Source organism: Hipposideros armiger, unplaced genomic scaffold, assembly GCF_001890085.2.
Source record: "Hipposideros armiger isolate ML-2016 unplaced genomic scaffold, ASM189008v1 scaffold_1316, whole genome shotgun sequence".
NCBI classification, from domain to species: domain Eukaryota; kingdom Metazoa; phylum Chordata; class Mammalia; order Chiroptera; family Hipposideridae; genus Hipposideros; species Hipposideros armiger.
This window is the reverse complement of record NW_017732666.1, coordinates 44,329-62,105: the sequence shown is the minus strand read 5'-3', so window position 1 is coordinate 62,105 and position 17,777 is coordinate 44,329. Positions and strand designations below refer to the sequence as shown.

General features: G+C 56.2%; 1 protein-coding gene across 3 annotated transcripts in view; it reads left to right on the top strand.

Moving 5' to 3' along the window:
• SRC (SRC proto-oncogene, non-receptor tyrosine kinase) overlaps positions 1 to 17,777 on the top strand; it is a 40,531-nt gene that overhangs the window by 15,400 nt on the left and 7,354 nt on the right. The window contains exons 2-10 of one of the 3 annotated variants that reach the window (XM_019633459.1): positions 1,500 to 1,666; positions 2,728 to 2,985; positions 4,870 to 4,969; positions 6,015 to 6,032; positions 11,662 to 11,694; positions 12,560 to 12,658; positions 12,827 to 12,930; positions 14,774 to 14,923; positions 16,427 to 16,582. In XM_019633459.1, coding sequence (XP_019489004.1) covers positions 2,736 to 2,985; positions 4,870 to 4,969; positions 6,015 to 6,032; positions 11,662 to 11,694; positions 12,560 to 12,658; positions 12,827 to 12,930; positions 14,774 to 14,923; positions 16,427 to 16,582 — 910 coding nt within the window. In that variant the 5' untranslated portion in view covers positions 1,500 to 1,666; positions 2,728 to 2,735. The remainder of the gene's footprint in view (positions 1 to 1,499; positions 1,667 to 2,727; positions 2,986 to 4,869; positions 4,970 to 6,014; positions 6,033 to 11,661; positions 11,695 to 12,559; positions 12,659 to 12,826; positions 12,931 to 14,773; positions 14,924 to 16,426; positions 16,583 to 17,777) is intronic. The other 2 variants (XM_019633460.1, XM_019633461.1) reach the window with 2 other exon arrangements.

The following is a 17,777-nucleotide window of genomic DNA, read 5'->3' as shown; positions in this document are numbered from 1 at the left end:
GCATCCTTTTGGTGCTTTAAGGTTCAGCCTTGGCTCTCCCTCTCACTCCATGGCACACCAGCCAAGTACCCTTTCTCTTATCCTTGGTTACCTCCAGTGACAGGGAGCTCACTCTTTTTTTTTTTAAAATCATTGCTCCTTCATTTTGGTTCAGTGAATGTTTTTGTGTTTGTGGTGTGTAGATTCAACATTTTTGATTGTTGTCTGGGGCATTGTGCTCTTCTACCCAGACCTGAGGTAGGGCCAGGGATTTTTGGGGTCCGTCAGTTTAGTGCTCTCCCAGCTCAGCTACTTTGGTTCTCCCCCTGTGACAGGGAGTTCACTCTTCATCGTTTAGGTCATTCTAAAGAAAGTTCAGGCTCTTAGAAAGTTCTTCATTTAAAAATGTTTTAAAAAAATTGTTTAATTTTATAATTTTTTTTTTCCTCTTGAAGTCCTACAAACAAGTCCCCTATTAAAGGCTGCTCCCTCTGAGGCAGGACCTGGGCAATTCATCTCTGTGTCCCCCTGTAGTATCTAGCAGAGGGCTTGCTGCTATGAATGCTGTACCAGGGAGCAAGTGGGTAGGGGGTATGGTGCTTGGGGCTCAGCCTCCATCAAGCCTGGGGCTATGGGTAACCAGGTCAGTAGGTCCCATGGGACACAAACTATATGAGTGCTGATGGGCACTGTGACCTCAGTGGATTGGATTGCCATAGAAATTGGCCTTCCCTGTCCCCAGGCCCATTGGCCTGTCCCTCAGGAGGCCCCAGTAATCCTTTGGGCTATTGAGCAGGTCTCCCCAGAGCCTCCCCAGTCCCACATTCTCTGAGCTTGATGGTCCCCAGGGAGCATGCAGGCCACGCCCCCATTGTGTAGCTGAGCAGCCTGAGGCCCAGAGGGTGCAGGGACTGGCTGAGGTTCACATAGGGAGCGGGGTCACAGAGCTGGGTTCGGAGCTCAGAGCTAACAGTCTTGCCTCAGGCCCCAACCAGCCAAGGAGACTTATTCCCATTCACGGGTTCCCAGAGGAAATTCTGGACTGATTCTAGGGCCAACAGCATCCCCTGGAGAAGAATCGGAACCTACCTTGCCTGGTGTGTCCAGAGTCACACAAGATCGGTGATAGCTGATGTGGCAGGGTGACCTGACGTGTCCTCAGCATTCAACTTTGCCTCGTTCAGTTATCACAATGACCCCATCATTTCCAGATGAAGAAATGTGCTGCAGAGAGAAGCTAAGTCTTTTGCCTGAGGTCACACAGCTGATTAGGGACAGAGCCTGGATCTGAGCTGGGGAGTCTGGCTTCAGATCCCACCCTTAACTGCCATGCCCTACCAGGCCTTGCTCTCACTCAAAACTCTTTTGGAGGAGTGAAGGTCTGGGAAGTTCTGAGCGTCGGGCCTGCCGGAGTCAGAGACTGACAAATTGTGACTGAAGAGTCAGAGCCATGATGATTTTTCTTTCTAATCATATCCTCACAACAGAGCTGAGAAGTCTGCTTTATCCCTGCTTTGCAGATAAGGATGCTGAGGCCCAAAGAGGGGAAGTGACTTGCCCAGGGTCACACAGTCGGAAGAGGTGGAGCAGGGCCTCTAATCCACGACCCCTGACTCCACATCTGGTGTGTGTGCTGAGACCCCAGGCTGCGTCCCAGGTCCTCTGGGTCAGCCCCTGACTTCCATAGGTGAGGTGATGACCTATCAGGGCTGCCAAAACGAGGGAGCTGGGAGAGGCAGCCATGATGGGTGGGGAGACCTTGGGCAGGCTCGGGACCCGGGGGGGCCACCCAGGATCTGAGGATGGGGAAGTGGGAGGCAAAAGGGGGCGGCAGGACCATGGGCATCACTGGGGAGTTTTCAACTTGGTTTTCTCTGTGTTTCCCTATCTTTCATCCTCCCAGATTTCTGGCTCAGAAATCTCTTAATTCTTGAATAGTCACTCATTCATTCAGCTGTTTATTGAGCACCTACTGTGTGCCACACCGTGCTCTAGGTACTGGGAGCACAGCAATGAACTAGACAGACAAAAGCCCATGGCAATAATCATGTAATTACACGAAATAAAAAGAAAAACTAGGTCACATGTTATCAAGGAGAGGCACAAACATCAGGGGGACTTAAACCAGTGAAAGGATTTGGGGAACACTTCCCAAGGAGCTGACTTTTGAGTTGAGAACTGAAAGAGGCATGAGCCACCCTGGTGAATGGGTCAGGGAAGGGCATTTAGGCAGAGGGAATAGCATGTGCAAAGGCCCCGTGGCTGTGATGAGCTCCCAGCCATCTCTCCTTCCAGACTCCTGCTGTATCCCTTTGAGCAACTTTGAGCACCTTTCCTCTGGTGTTAGACAATTTCAGTCAGTCATATATTCACTCAACAAACCCTCAGTAAGGCTTCTCCTATGTGCTAGTGCCTGGGACATAGACATGACTCAGATACTGTCCTTGCCCATGAGGGACAGAAACAGTGATTCAGGAGTGGGGGGGAGGTTAGGGCTTCTGAGTATATGGTGTTTCTTTTGTGCTTGGCCCTGTACCAATGAAGCCCTTTACACGTGCTGTCATCCCCATTTTACAGATGAAGAAACTGAGGCTCTGAAAGGCTAACTTACCCAAAGAGGCTAGCATGCCTCTTTGGGCCTCAGTTTCCCCATCTGTAGAATGAGTGGTGATGGAGGCTGTCTATGGAGCCCAGGCAGCCCTGTGTGCTCCCGGAGCTCTTCACCCCAGGATTCTCTCTCATCTCCAGCCAGGACCATGGGCAGCAACAAAAGCAAGCCCAAGGATGCCAGCCAGCGGCGCCGCAGCCTGGAGCCTACCGAGAATGCCCACAGTGGCGGTGGGGGTGCCTTCCCCACCTCACAGACCCCCAGCAAGCCAGCCTCCGCTGATGGCCACCGTGGCCCCAACACGGCCTTCACCCCTGCGTCCGCTGAGCCCAAGCTGTTTGGAGGCTTCAACTCCTCGGACACGGTCACCTCCCCACAGAGGGCAGGGCCGCTGGCTGGTCAGTGGACCTGGAAGTGTGGGTGTGGGGATGCCTTTGCCCCTCTTGGCTGGGCCCAGGTTGCTGGGACAGGAGGGCTGTGTGCCCTGGGGCAGTGACACCCCCCTCTGGGCTGCTGTTTCTTTTGCTCACTAAAGGGGAGTCTATAGGTCACATGGCCTTGGGGACTGTTGGGAGTTTCCTGGAAGCTCCAGGGTGGGGAAGGGGTTTATACACACTCTATCAGATGCAGAGTATAAAGGGGTCTAGAGATATAGACTGTAGGGGGAAACTGAGGCCCAGAGAACCAGGGGGCTGCTCATAGCTGCACGGGACCAGGTCTGAGGCTTTGCTCTTTGCTCTGGTCAGTACAGAGAAGGGTCGGGACAGGCCGCTGGTGTGTGGCTTAGGGAGCAGGGGCGGGTTAGGAGGAAGAACCAGAGCTCGTCCTCAGAGGCCCTCCAGACGCTGAAATGCGCCCCTGCGCCCTCTGCTGGCTGTTTGAGGCATTGCACCCTCAGAAGAGATGCTTAGAGGGAAGTGCAGACATGAGACACACAAACACGTGTACTCTCACCCGACGCACTCACACGGAACCACACACTTATGGTTTCACACACAGAGTCAGCAACTCATTCAAAGACACCCGTGCAGAACGCATACATGTGTTGAGCTGGAGACGCCATCATAGACACTCAGGCACACCCCACACATAGAGACACACTCAGGGACACGTTGGATGTGCACTCTCTAGGCACAGACACACACCCAATGCAGGTGTACACAATACAAACACACTTACACACATAACCTCATGCTCCCAGATGAAGACTCACCCACATATTCACCTAAAGCATCACCTAAAGCCAGTGGGACACTCAGATGTGAAGAGAGGCCCATGCCTCTTACACGCCCTCACAGGGGTGCTCACACCCTTTGATTATGACCATACCTCTGGGCTGGGCTCTGACGGCATGTGAGAGGCCAATTCCCACTCCTTCCAGGGTATAGAGCCCCCCCTGTCCACTTCTCTCCCCAGCCCTTCAAAGACACACAGGACAGACACATACTCATGAAATGCCATCACAGACTCACAGAGGCACAAATGCACATACATGCAGCGAGAACATACAAACACAGAGACACACAGACGCTCATGGACCCTTCAGACACAGACACACACCCAAGTGAGACCAACACTCACGAACACTCATTCGTTTGTTTAAGATATATTTGTGGCACCCCCTACTGTGTGCCGGGACTCTTTGGGTGGTGGGGACACAGCAGTGAGTAAGACAGACAAAACCTCTGTGGGGAAGAGAAACAAAGCAAGGCATGTACACTACGTAGGGTGTCAGAAAGTGGTAATTGGTGAGAAGGAACAGAAAGAGTGGGGGTGTGGAGATTATAATTAAAATGCGGAACAGAGAGGGCCTCCCTGAGGGGACAGTTATCTGCCACAAAGGTCTCCCCAGACACATAGAAGCACCCAGAGAGAGAGAGAAACAGAGCCACCTATCCTGCCGCAGTTTCCTTCATTTACTGGTTCATTGCACCCGACAGTTTTTTTCTTGAGGCCCTACTATGTGCCAGGCTCTGGGAATAAAACAAAGATGGCCGCTAATGGTGGCTTCTGGTTCTATGGGGAAGACACCTAATAGATAAGCCAGCACCTAGCATCACCTAAAGCCAGTGGGACACTCAGATGTGAAGAGATGCACATGCCTCCTACACGCCCTCACAGGGATGCCCACCCCCCTTTGATTATGACCATGCCTCTGGGCTGGGCTCTGATGGTGTGTGAGAGACCAATTCCCACTCCTCCCAGGGAATGGGGTCCTCCCATCCACCCCTCTCCCCAGCCATGGCCCTGGCAGTTCTGACATGCTCCGTCCCTCTCTGCAGGCGGAGTGACCACCTTTGTGGCCCTCTATGACTATGAGTCGCGGACAGAGACGGACCTATCCTTCAAGAAAGGGGAGCGGCTCCAGATTGTCAACAACACGTGAGTGCCCTCCTCCCATCATCCCTGGGGACCCTGTCCCCTGGGTCTGGTCTTGGGCCAGAGCCACTTCTGAGTTTCCCAGGGCCAGGAGCAGCACAGCAGGCAGGAGGCAGAGCTGAGCATCAAGGCCGCTGAGGGCTGGGGGACTGTCTTGGGGCCTATGTTAGTGATGATGAGGCAGGAGGAAGGTAGTTGCAGCTCCGGGACGGCCCCTGGGGCAGGGGTCTGGGTGGGTTCAGTAGCTGGTCAGTAGAGCATCGTGCCTCAGATCCCAGACCCTGCAGAGGGGCATGTGGTCCGGGCCAAACTGGGCCCAGGACCCAGGACTACAAAAAGCAGGGCCTATAGCCAGAGGCTATGCCCACAGAGGTGCCCTCATTAGTGACCTGGGGCTGGAGGGCCTGAGGCAGCTGGTCAAGCCAGAGTCCCCAGCTGTAGGGAGAGGAGCCTACCTTGGGAGGGTTAGGGGACCCATATTGGGCACCCATTGTGAGAGGGTCAGGATTGGACCTAGGGATGAAGTGGTGGGTTAGGGTGTGGAGGGCAGGGCTCCCGGATGGGTGCCTGGTTCACCTCCAGGGACTCCACCTTTGAGGTGGGGCATCCTAGAGTCAAGCTGGCTTATAGTGGAGATGGGGTTCCCTTGCCAGGCTCTGGGGCCCCTGTGGACAGGGGAGCAGGGAGGAATGAACCAGTGAGGGGTGGGTGGGGCTCCAGCTCTCTTCTTTCCTTGCCTGAAGTGCAGTGGGGGTGGGGTGCAATGCCTGTCATGGGGGGGTCTGGTGAAGGCTTTGGGTCATATGCCCAGAGTTGGGGACAGTGGGGGGCTTCATGGTGGGGGCAGGGTGGGGTTCGCTTCTGCAGGAGCTGCCGACAGAGGGCAGGGCAGAGCTCTGCATTTGCGGCATTGCTGCCCTTGGCAGCACTTGCTGTCCCCCCAGCCCAGCCTGCAGCCTCGGGACCCCCGCATTCCTGGCCCGTGCTTGCTCCCTCCAGCCCTGTCTCAGCTTCTCCCTCTTTCTGCTTCTCTCTCGCTGGCCCTTAGGAGGAAGGTGGATGTCAGGTGTGTACACACTTCGTGGGCGGGCTGGTGGGGGCGGGGCTGCTGTCTGCATGTGCCCGTGTCCCTGCCTGTGGACTCTGGCCCCCTTGGCTGCCTCCCTCCAGCTGTCCCAGCTTCTGTCCTCACCCCCAACCAGGTTGACCCAACTTTAACCCCAGGCTGAGAATGGGGAGGGTCCTCCCGTCACCCCGTCACTCCTCATCACCCCTCCTCCCCATCCACCGCCCTTACCTCCTCCCCATTTCGACCCATCAGCCCACATTGAGTGCCAGCTGCATGCAGAGTCCAGTGCTGGGTCCACTGGGGCCTCGGTGGAGAAGGCTTGTCCATGGCCTTTCTGGAGCTAGAGTGTAGCCAGGAGCCAGCCCCAGCCCAGGCCAAGGGGCAGGCAGAGGGCGGGCCCCGGGTCAGCCCAGGCGCTTGGGCCTCTGCTGTGTGTCCCCCTTGGGTGGTGACCACAGAGACCGGGAGGTTCAGGCAGCTCCTTGAAGGAAGAACAGTGAAGTCGTGTGGCAGGTGGAGGTGGTGGAAGGCAATTTCTTGCAGAGGGACAGCTGGTGGGAGGCTGCAGTGCTGGAGGGGGCTGCATGCCTTCAGGGCTGTGGAAGGACAAGAAGGTTCTAGAGGATAGAGTGGAATTGATCCCTGAGCATCCTTGAAGGCCTGGCTACTGGGGTTGGACGTCTCCACCATCTCCAAGCGTGTCTTGCTTGTTCCTGCCTTGCTGCATTTGTGCATGCTGTTCCCTCTGCCTGAAATACCCTTCGTCCCATCTCTGCCTGGCAAACTCCTATTCATCCCTCAAGATCCAGCTTAGGACTGTCTTCTCGTCTTCTCTGTGGGGCAAAAGGGAAAAGAGGTGCCAAGTGCTGTGCCAGGCATTTTTACCTGTGTCCTTGCATTTATTCTGCTGCAGTCCGGCCAGGGTTGAGGTGATGGGGGAAGGGCTGTCTCCATTTTGCAAATGAGGAAACTGAGGCTCAGAGATCGAAGGCCCTTGCCCAAGGTCACACAGCTACCAAATAGCAAAGCCAGGATTGGAACTTGGGCAGCGGCTCTCTCCCCTCCTAGAGCTGCTCTCCCTGGGGAAGGGGGTTTTCCCAACTCCCCACCCCTTTGCATATACGAATCCCAGTGTTACGCCAGTTCTATATGGTTCCAGCTGTTTGCATCCAGCCTCCCCCAAACTGGGAGCTCCTTGAAGGGTGCTCTCAAGTCTGCCACATTTTCTGGGCCCCCCATCACCTGTTGCTCAGCACACTGGTGCTGGTGAACAAGGTGCATGAATTGTAATGAAATAGCACCGTTTTTTGTGCTTTTGTGTGTGAGCCAGTTTTCGTGCTGAGTGCTTTCAGTCGCATTGTTTTATTTATACATCACCACAGCCCTGGGAAGTGGAAACTCATATTTGCTCTATTGTATAGATGAAGAAACTGAGGCCCAGAGAGGTGAAATCACTTGCTCGAGGTCACACAGCTAGTGGTGGTAGAGCCAGGAGGGGTACACATGACCTGTGGCTCTTGTAGGGGGTGCTCAGTGGAGGTGCCAAGGAGCCAGGAGGAGTGAAAGGCCGTGCAGGGGAGGACACATCAGGTTGGACGTTTTGAAGTACTGGGGAATCTCAACCAGCCATGGTGGGAAGGGCATGTTGGGCTGGGGTCACAGCTTGAGCAAAGGCGTGGCGGGAGGAAAGTCTCTGGAAACTTGGATGTCTGCGTCTTTCACCCAGAGTTCGAGGACAGCCCTCCTCTCTTTGTGCTCCCCCTTCCCTTCCTTTTTCCTGCCTTCTAGGATGGGCTGGGGGGTGTTTGGCCAGGCCTGGGGCTTCCAGGAGGGCTGGCAGTGATGGAGTCCATGCTAAGCCCTCAGTGCAGTGAGCTCCCTGATTGGAAGGTGGGGATGAATTGGGAGCCCTTCTTCGCTTCACAAAGGAGTTAGCCACTCCTTTGCCTGAGAAGCTTGGTGATGGTGGAGTTGGGGGCTGGCATTAGAGGAAGAGGAGGGATAAAGGGATGCGGGGGGCTTAGTGGAAGATGGACCACCCAGATTTGAGGTGTTCAGGTCTCATACCTCACCCAGGGACCACTCTGCATGTCCTTCCACCGTTATTGCTTAGGGTCCATTATTGTTTAATCCTCCAGTTTCCCACCCCAATCTCCCTATCTCCTCCACCCTATATCAGTGGGACTTTCTGAGTCTAACCTGTGGCTAGCCAGGGTGTCGGGGGAGGTGGAGAGCTTAAAGAGGAGCCTCTGTCGCTGGGGTCTGGCCAGGACTGGCTGGGTCAGAGTCTTCACAGTAGCAGGCCTGGAGACCCTGCTCCCTGGATCTTTGTACCATATGTCCCTGAGTCCTAGAATCCTGGGTGCTTTGTGGACCTGGGTCTGAAGGAAGCCCACTGGGGTCTGAGGTCTCACTGCACCAAGCCCCCAGCCCTGTGTCTGAGTCCCCAGGTGATGGGGCTCCCCTAGGTCTGACTCTGGGTTGCTCCTTTACCTGCCCCCTCCTCCCCACCCAGATTCCAGCAGCTTTTTTGGAGGAGCGCTCCAGCAGGCATTGACCTCTGCCACCTTGTCCTGGGGACTCTAGTTCCACTCCTCACCATGGGGCAAGGGACACCACCCTGCTCTCCTTACTCGGGACACTGTGACCTGCCCTGGCCTCACCCTGCCCTCTCCCCGCTGACCGTGTGCCCAGGCCTCAGGGCTTGTAACTTGCCTGCCTGGGCCGTGCCCAGCTGCCCTGGCTTGCCTGCAATCCCCAAAGTGCTTCTGCGACCACTCCCAACAACCCATGTGAGTTAAATATAAATGCCCAAACTGGCATAACTTCCCAGGTGCAAAAGCTGCCACATCCCTGATGCACATACCAGCCTGGCTGGCACAGAGATTAAGGAGCAAAAAGAGGATCCTAAGGCTCAGAGAGGTGAGGTCAGTTGCCCGAGATCACACAGCCAGTGAACAGCAGTTGGGATGTGAAGTCGTAGCTTGGGGGCTCGTGGTTCTGTGCTTTCTCTGTTGGCCACAGGTGAGAAGGTGAAGGGTCAACCAGGGAATGTGTGATGCCTTTCCTGCTTTCCCTTTTTCCTGTCCATCTGATAAGGACCAGGTCCCAGGGAAGGTGTTGGATGCAGTAAATTTGCTCGACCTGATAGATTAACGCCACTGTCACATCCAAGGCTGGGCTTGGGTTGGTGTCCCTGTGGGACTGGACTGGTCTGGGAAGCTGTGGGGCACCTCCTGTAGGAGCAGCCCCAGGCCCTTGGCAGCTGCCTACGGCAGGTTTGAGCCTCCCAGACCACAGACTTGGGAAGATGCGGCTTTGATAGCTCCATTTCACAGGTGGGCAAACTGAGGCTCAGATGATAATCACAGTAATTATCTTACCCAAAGTCAGCTTGATGCTGACTGATTTATACACTTTGCTTGCAAGGGAGATTCTGTGAATCTTACCTCCTTTTTTATGGATGAGGAAACTAAGACCCAGAGAGGGCAGGATACTTGCCCAAGGTCACACAGCAAATCCTTATTGGAGAGTGGCACAGAGCTACTTTGGTTTTTAAAAAATGTTTTGGAGAGTTGGAAGGGGCACCAATGAGATAGAGATTCAATTGTTTTTATTTTATAACTAGATCAAGATACTAACAGTTCATGCACGTTGAGCACTTACCGTGGGCCAGACTCTGTGCTAGTATTCTATGTCCTTAGAGGGAGGCATGAGTATCCCCATCCTACAGATGAGGAAACTGAGGCAGGGCCAAGGTCACACAGCCTCCAAGTAGTGAGCTGGGATGGTGCCCGGGATGGCTGACTCTGGCGCTCAAGCTCTCAGAGGCCTCTCAAGCTGGGGCCAGGCCATAGGTGGACCTTGGGTCCCTTAGGGAGATTGCAGTTCACCACCTTCCTTGCCCTTGTGAACGAAAACCCTCAGACTGGACTGGGAGCCCAAACTCACATATGGGCTGATGTCAGGAAGCTAGAGGCTCTGCTGGCTGAAGGCTGGGTGATGTCAGCAGAGCTGAATCCCCCTTTCTCTGGGACCCTGCTTGGCTGGCCGCTGGGGCTATGCTCCTACGGCCTTCCACTCTGAGTTAGGGGCTGGGGGCTTCCCAGAGGCTGGCCAGCTTGCGCTCTGATTTTGTCAGTCTGTGTGGTTTTATAGCCTCTGACCTAGACCTTGGACCAGTCCCCTGCCCCAGCCCCGCTGCCTCCTCCTCCATCTTCCTCTAGCTTCCCTGAGGGTCTCTGAGCCTCCGAAGGCTCGGTGAGGCTGGAGGCCTGCTGTATCTGGCTTTGGGCATTCAAGGATCCTGGTTCTCACCCTTCCTCTGCCATTGATTTGCTGTATGTAAGGCTTTGGGCACATCGCTGACCCTTTCTTTGTCTTATTTTCCCCATTGGTGAAATGAAGACTTTGGCCTGGAAGATATCAGCTGTTCACTGTGACTTGAGTTCTTGCTTTGTAGCTTTGGACAAGTCTCTGCCCCTCTCAGCCTCAGTTTCCCTAATTCTACAAAGAAAGTGCTGGGTTACTTCCACCTGGGTGCTGTGTGTCCTTGGGCTGGTCCCTCAACATCTCTGAGCCATGGTTTTCTAATCTGGGGCTGAGACCTACCTTCCTTCCTCGCAGGGTGGCCTTGAGGGTCAAATGGAACACACAAGTGTGGATACCCCCAGCTGGGTGCATAAGAGGAGGTGGGTGGAGGTCCTGGGCATCTGAGAGCTTCTTTCCTTGAGGTGGGCCTTGCCCCCTTACTCTGGAGTGCCCCCCTCTCCTGCAGAGACTCCCACATGAGCGCGCGTCCCTGCCTGAGTGCATCAGTGATGACACAGCCAAGTCACCCTGCACAGCCCCCGTTCTGCTGGCTTCGCCTCAGTCCACCCAGAAGGGGCCCCGCCCCCTCTGGTTCAGCCTTGGCACCCCTCGCTGAGCCTTGGGTCTGGATGTACTCTGCCAGGTCCTTGGAGAGCTCCCCCAGCCCCGCTCACTGCTGGCCTCAACTTCTCCATCTTCAAAATGGGCTGAAGAATGTGGGTCGGGGGAAGCTCAGAAGAACCAGGCGCCAGGGATTCAGGTTCAAGTCCAGGCTGTGTGACTGGGCAAGGGCCCTTCTCTCCCTGGGCCTCTGCGATCGGGAGAGGAGCACATCCTGCTTGCTGTGTATCTTCTCAGGGTCATGGTGAGGTCCAAAGTCAGCCTTGGATTGAGAAGCTCAGCAAGCTGACAAGCCCCACCGTCTCCCGTAGGGGAGGATTTCTTCTTATCTGGCCGTCAGGAGCCTGGGCCTGGCTGTGTGACCTTGAGCAGAGGACCTTTGCTTCTCTGGCCTCAGTCTCCCCATCTACACAGTCGGAATGGGAAGGGACTGGACCCTGTTTCCCAAGCAGCCCTTCGCATTGGCCCCTTCCCTCCACTACCCATGGACCCTCTCCCTGTCCCTGTTGGCTGCTTTGGATGTGAGGCCTCTGTGGCTGCCCTGCCTTGTCCCCTGTCCCCAGCACCGCCTGGCTCTCCTGCTGTCTTCCTTGCTCTTTCTGCCTCTCTCTTACCACCCCCATCTCTGCCTCTTCTTTCCTGTTGGGCTCTCGCTTTCTCCTCTCTCCTCTGTGTCTCTGGACCCCCGCTCCAGCCAGACCTGGTTCACATTCAGATGGCTGCAAAGGTACTTTGCCCCCTCCCCACTCCCACCCAGGTCCAGGGGACCCAACCGTGCAGGGAGCTCCCTGGTTGCCATCTCTTCCTCTTCTTCCTCCTCCTTGTGGGGCAATTAGTGTAGAAGTGCCCCTGGGCATTGGGGGATCTGCCACCTCAGCCCCCTCTAACATGACTCGCTGTGTGATTTTGGGCAAGTCCCAGCCCTCTCTGGCCTCAGTTTCCCCCGTAGTTGGGCAGGCCACACGAGGAGGCCTGCCATTTTCAGCCGAGGAGCACTTTAGGTGCGACCTGTGATTTGTGACAAAGGCAAGCATTGCTCTAGTTTGCAGGGTTGGCACCTGGGTGGTCACCAAGCCCCCCAAAGGGCCACCCCCTGCCTCCACTCAGGGCTCACCAGCTCCCAGGATTTGGCTTCCAAATCTCAGAGCTTGGGGAGGCTTCGGAGGTGTGATATGACACCTGTCTTGGGCAGAAAGCTTCTCTCCTGTTGTAACTTGCTTGCTCCCCAGAGTCGAGGAGCTCCCTACCTCGTGGCCAAGGCAGCTCTTGGCATCTTGAGATGGCTTGGTCTGTCTGAAGGGAAGCAGATTACTTCCCGTTCCAGGACTCTGGCCCTGTGACTTCAGGCCTCAGGCTGACCGAGGTCAGTTCTGTCACAGTCCTGGAGGAAGCCTGTCTGAGTCAGCTTTGGCCAAGAGTCATCTGGGCCAGGGAGAGGAAGAGTTCCGGCTGTGAGTGGCCTGGTCCCACTGCTCCCTGTGCTCTACTTGGCCTCAAGGGCGCCCAGCACAGTACCCCTGAGGACTGCAGGCACTGGGGCGCACTGCTGATGGCTCCCTTTTCCTTTGCTCCCTCCCTGTCCCCCTGCTCAGAGAGGGAGACTGGTGGCTGGCCCACTCGCTCAGCACCGGACAGACGGGCTACATCCCCAGCAACTATGTGGCGCCCTCCGACTCCATCCAGGCCGAGGAGTGAGTATCGACTCGAGCTTCCTGCTTGCTCTTCATCGCTGCTGGTTCAGAGCTTCTCTCTGGGCCGGAGTGGGCGGTCTGGCTGCCCAAGGCCCCGCACCACATCTCAGGGAGAGGCACTGTGGGTTGGCAGGTTCACCGACGCCATCCTCCCCCTTCCTACTCCAGGTGGTACTTTGGCAAGATCACCAGACGGGAGTCAGAGCGGTTATTGCTCAATGCCGAGAACCCGAGAGGGACCTTCCTAGTGCGAGAAAGTGAGACCACGAAAGGTACGAACATTCCTGCTAGCCAAGGGGAACTGAGTCTTTTTGTGGGTTGTTTGAGCTGGGTGTTGCAGAGTGAATAGGAGTTTGGTATATGGAGTGAGGAGGTGAGAGCCCTCCAGGTGGAGAAAATGACAGGATCAAAGGCAGGGAGGTACATCTGAGGAACACTGAGTTATCTGGGGCGGCCAGAGGTAAAGCGAAAGATGACACTTAGCTTTTCTAGCCTCAGTTTCCTCAGATGAGGAATGGACACAGGTTGTCAAGAGGACTGAGGATCGCACAGCAAAAGATTTGTTCCCAGGGTGGGTACTGATTCAATGTCCCCATTCTTCCCCTTCTTCAGGGGCGTCTGGGGCTCGACTGGGTGCTGGGACATGGCTTTGCTCTTCCCCGCAACAGCCCTGGCCCCTGGTCCTCTCCTGTACCTTCCCCCAGCCAGAGAACCCATGTCACTCACTCTTTCCAGCCCCTCTGCAAATGGGTTGCAGGTGCCCCATCACCATGGCAACGAAGCCGGGCCACTTCTTATGGGCCTGGGGCTCAGCGGGAGATGGGAAAGCAAATCATCTATGTCACACATGTGTATTTATGAGTGACCGTGTGGCCGTGCATGCCATGTGTGGGTCCAGGGATGTGTATGCACGTGGGGGTGAAATTGTCTGTGTGGTACAGCGTGGGAGTGAACTGTTGTGGGTTTGTCTTTGTGCCTGGGGGACTGGGAGTGTGTACCTGTATTAGCATGCAGCCGCTGGGCACAGGTGTGCCTGTGAGTGTGCACCTGTGGTCAGGGGCTGGCTTCAGGCTCAGGCCTGTGGCTTCCACGTGCACAGGGCCTGGGCCATCTGGAGGAAGTCATGGTTGCCCCATGCAGCTTTAGAGACCCAGGTATCGGTTCAAGTCCCAGCTCTGTGCCTGACTGGCTGGGTGACGTGAGGCTAGCTGCTTTCCCTTTCTGGGCTCCATTTTTCCTTCTTTACACAAGATTTTAACCCCCACCTGAGGACTGTCCAGAGAGTCACGCATGGGCTTCTAGCACGATACCTGTATGCTACCTCCCAAGAAGGACTTTCTCTGGCCATTGGAAGCTCTGCTTCTGCTGCCCCTGCCTTTGGGGCTCGGCCACCCCAGGTGTCTCTTGGGCTCAGGTTAGCGGAAACTCCTAGCCAGGCCTGCTGGACAAGAGGAAGCTTTTCTAGCCTAAAGCTTTTCCAGGCTCAAGGAAAGCAGGGCTGGGGCATTATGGCTGACCCAGCTGAGCCTTTACAGCCTTCAGGCCATGCCCAGCACCTGGTCCCCGGCCTACGGCTGCCTCAGCCTTAGCCAACCACCAGCTCCTGCCTGAGCCTGGAGTCTTTAGGAAGTGGTGGGGCCTGGACAGTACTCCCGCAGGCAGACCCAGAGAAGGGAAGCAGTTAGTCTGGGGACACACAGCCACTTGGGCCATCCCTACATTCCCAGCAAACATTTATTGAGCACCTACTGTGTGCTAGGTCCTCTTACATGTGGTTTCATTGGATCTTCCCAGCAGCTCTGGGAGTAGCCCCATTGTGCAGAGGAGGAAACTGAGGCCCAGAGAAGGCAAGCAGTTTGTCCAGGTCACACAGTTGGGACGCACACTCAGTTTTCAGAGGTCTTGTCGGGGCCAAGAGTGCATGGCGAGGCTTTCTGGCCAGGTGGCCCTTTGCTTACTTGTCTCCGTGGCCACCCCAGAGCTGGGTACTCAGGGACAGGTTGCTGTGACCCTCCCCCCTCCTGTGTTGGATAGGCACAGAGCTGCGCTTAGTGCCGCGGCCTACGGGGGTGATGGGCCTGGTGGTCATGGCTCCTCTCTGGCCCTGCCCTGCAGGTGCCTACTGCCTCTCGGTGTCCGACTTCGACAACGCCAAGGGCCTCAACGTGAAGCACTACAAGATCCGCAAGCTGGACAGCGGCGGCTTCTACATCACCTCTCGCACCCCGTTCAACAGTCTGCAGCAGCTCGTAGCCTACTACTCCAGTGAGTGACCCTGTCTCCCCGGGCGCAGGCCTCAGGGGATGGGCAGCGGGGGCCAGGGCGGAGCAGGTGGCCTGGGCCTGCGGTTAGGCCCTCTGAGGGCATGTGGTGGGGGGTGGGGGAGGGTGTTATGTGAGCCTCAGCTGCAGTCCCTGAGGAGGGGGCTTTGGGCTGCTGTTATCCTGAGGATGTGCAGCTCCTGCTCCCTGCCACTTCTTTCTTTATTTTCCCTATTCCTTCCTTCCTTCCTGTGCTCTTCTCTTCCCTGTTTCCCCTCATTCCTCTCCCCCCACTACCCCTCCCACCTCTTTCCCCTCCTCTGCAGCCGGCTGGTGAGGAGGGGGCTGCCTGGAGGAGTGAGCGGGGAAGGGAGGGTGCGTAGGCTGGTATCTTTCGTCTCCGCAGCCCTAGGATCTGTCTGAACTGGTTACTGGGAGAGGAGGAGGGGGTGGCCAGATCGATGGCCACAGAGAGGGAGAGAGAGCGAGCCATGGCAGGCGGGCAGAGCTAGCGAGGGCTCAGGGTGCTCATAGGCGCCGGCTGTGTGTGCAAGTGTGGCGGTTCCGTCTGGATGCCCAGGGGGACTAAAGTGCCATGGGCCTGTGCGGGCCCATGTGGGCGGGTCTCTGTGGATGTCTGCGCAGCTGCGGCGTGTCGCTGTGGCCTCTGTGTGCAGGTATGGCCAGCGACTTCCCACCCCACACTTCCTTCCTCCTCCTCTGTCAGGTGGGCCCCCTGCTTCCTCTCGGATCTGCCACTTCTCTCTGTCCCCTTGGCCACCACAACTGTTCTTTTTGAGCCCTGTTCCCTCAGATCAGAATCCTCCAGGGGCTATCTTGGAATCTTAGGATAAAGGCCCCAGTGTGGTCTCCAAGGCCTTGGGTAGTCGAAACATGGCCTTGGGTAGTCGAAACCTGGGGTCACCCTTCTCCCACTCACTTCCCTGCAGCCCCCCTGCCCTTCTTTCAACTCCTCCAACCCAGCAGCTATTTCTCCCTAAGGGCCTTTGCACAGGCATGAGGCACTGTGCCCTCTGCGTGGAGTGCTTTTCCCTGGTTAACCACTCGCTCCGCTTCCTCTGCGAAGTCTTCTAGGATTCCATCCGTCCTGCCTGCTATCACACGCACAGCTCTCCGCCATCACACACGTGGTCCTGGGAGTTGATTAAGGGAAATTGGGCTCCCCCTGGACTATGAGCTCCCCGAGGCCAGGGTTCCACTGGACTTGTTCCTCACTATGTCTGTGGCAGCCACCTATCTGGGCACCCCTTAAAGTGTGATGAATGAATGGATGAATGACTCGGTGAGCAGACGCATGAGGCAGTGTGGGCCTGTGTGGGCTGACAGTGTGTACACACGGGTGTGGATACCTGACCTCAAGGGTGTCCTGTGTGTCCCTGAAGTGTGTGTACATATAGCATGTAGGTCTGTACACACACACCATGGGACAGGGGGGACCCAGAGTGGGTGCCCGACCTGAACTCCACCTCCCTGCCTCCATTTTCAGAACATGCTGACGGCTTGTGCCACCGCCTCACCACTGTGTGCCCCACATCCAAGCCACAGACTCAGGGCCTAGCCAAGGACGCCTGGGAGATCCCCCGGGAGTCGCTGCGGCTGGAGGTCAAGCTGGGCCAGGGCTGCTTTGGAGAGGTGTGGATGGGTAAGGCTTTGCCCCTGCCCCCTCAGAGGAGACCACAGTCCCCTTGGGGGGACTTTGTGTCCCCACCTGAGAACCAGACAGATAGATGTCCATCCTGACTAGCGGCTCAAAGCTCCCTTTCTCCCCCTTCCCTCTACCTTCCTGCGTTTCAGTCACCTCTGCTGAACAGTGGGCCTTATTTTATTTTTCATTTTATTTTTTCGGGCAATTGCGGGAGGGGAACAGTGTTGGGGAGTTGGGGGAGGGGAACAGCCAAGTTCTTGTCCTTCAATCTTAGTTGTGGAGGGCGCAGCAACCTCAGCTCCAAGTCCAGTCGCGCCGCTCAGCTCAAGGTGCTGTGTTCAATCTTTGTTGAGGGTGGGCGTAGCCACCATCCCACGAGGGAGTCGAACCGGCAGCCTTGTTGTTAAGAGTGCGCGCTGTATCCAGTGGGCCCTATTTTAAATAGGTACCTCCCCAGTGGTAGCTGACACCAAGATGGGGTGTGCCCCCCCCCACGCGTCTGCAGACCATGGCACCTGTTTCCTAAGAGCTGCTCAGGGCTGGGCATTGTGACTCCCCCATGACCTGCTGGGTGATCTGGGCCAGGAGGTTTCACTCTGAGCCTCGATCCTCCCCACCGTAAAATGGGGCTGGTGATAAAAGAACCCATCGTGGGGTTGTGAGAGCTCTGGCCCGGCGCACATCCACCCATGAGCTCTTAGCCCTGGGGAGAGAAGTCCCAGCTCATGGAGGTAGCTCTGGGATGTGCAGGTCTGGCATGGTCTGGGCCTGTTAACATTCCCCTGTCTAACCCTGGAGAGATGGCAAAACTGCTCTTGAAAACAAACACCATGCAGCCCTGGAAAAACCCAGGCTGCCTTCCACAGACTGATTTCTGCTGACACAGAGCAATCAAGGAGGTTGGGGTGAGGTAGGCATGACAGTTGTAAGCCTGTGTCTTCAGCAGAAGGATCACGGTTGTGCTGTCTTCAAGGTTTTCTCAGGAGCCATGATATGCACTTGGCATTGCTGTCTGCACTTTCCTCCTTTCAGAGGAGGAGATGATAAAAAAGTGCAGAGAGCGTTCCTGGGTGGAAGGCACTGCAGGGATAAAGGCCTGGAGGCGAGGTCAGGCCAAGTCAGGAAAAGGGGAAGTATTGACTTTGAGCTGGAGAGAGGGGAGAGAGATGGGAAGCCGGGTCCAAGACGCAGA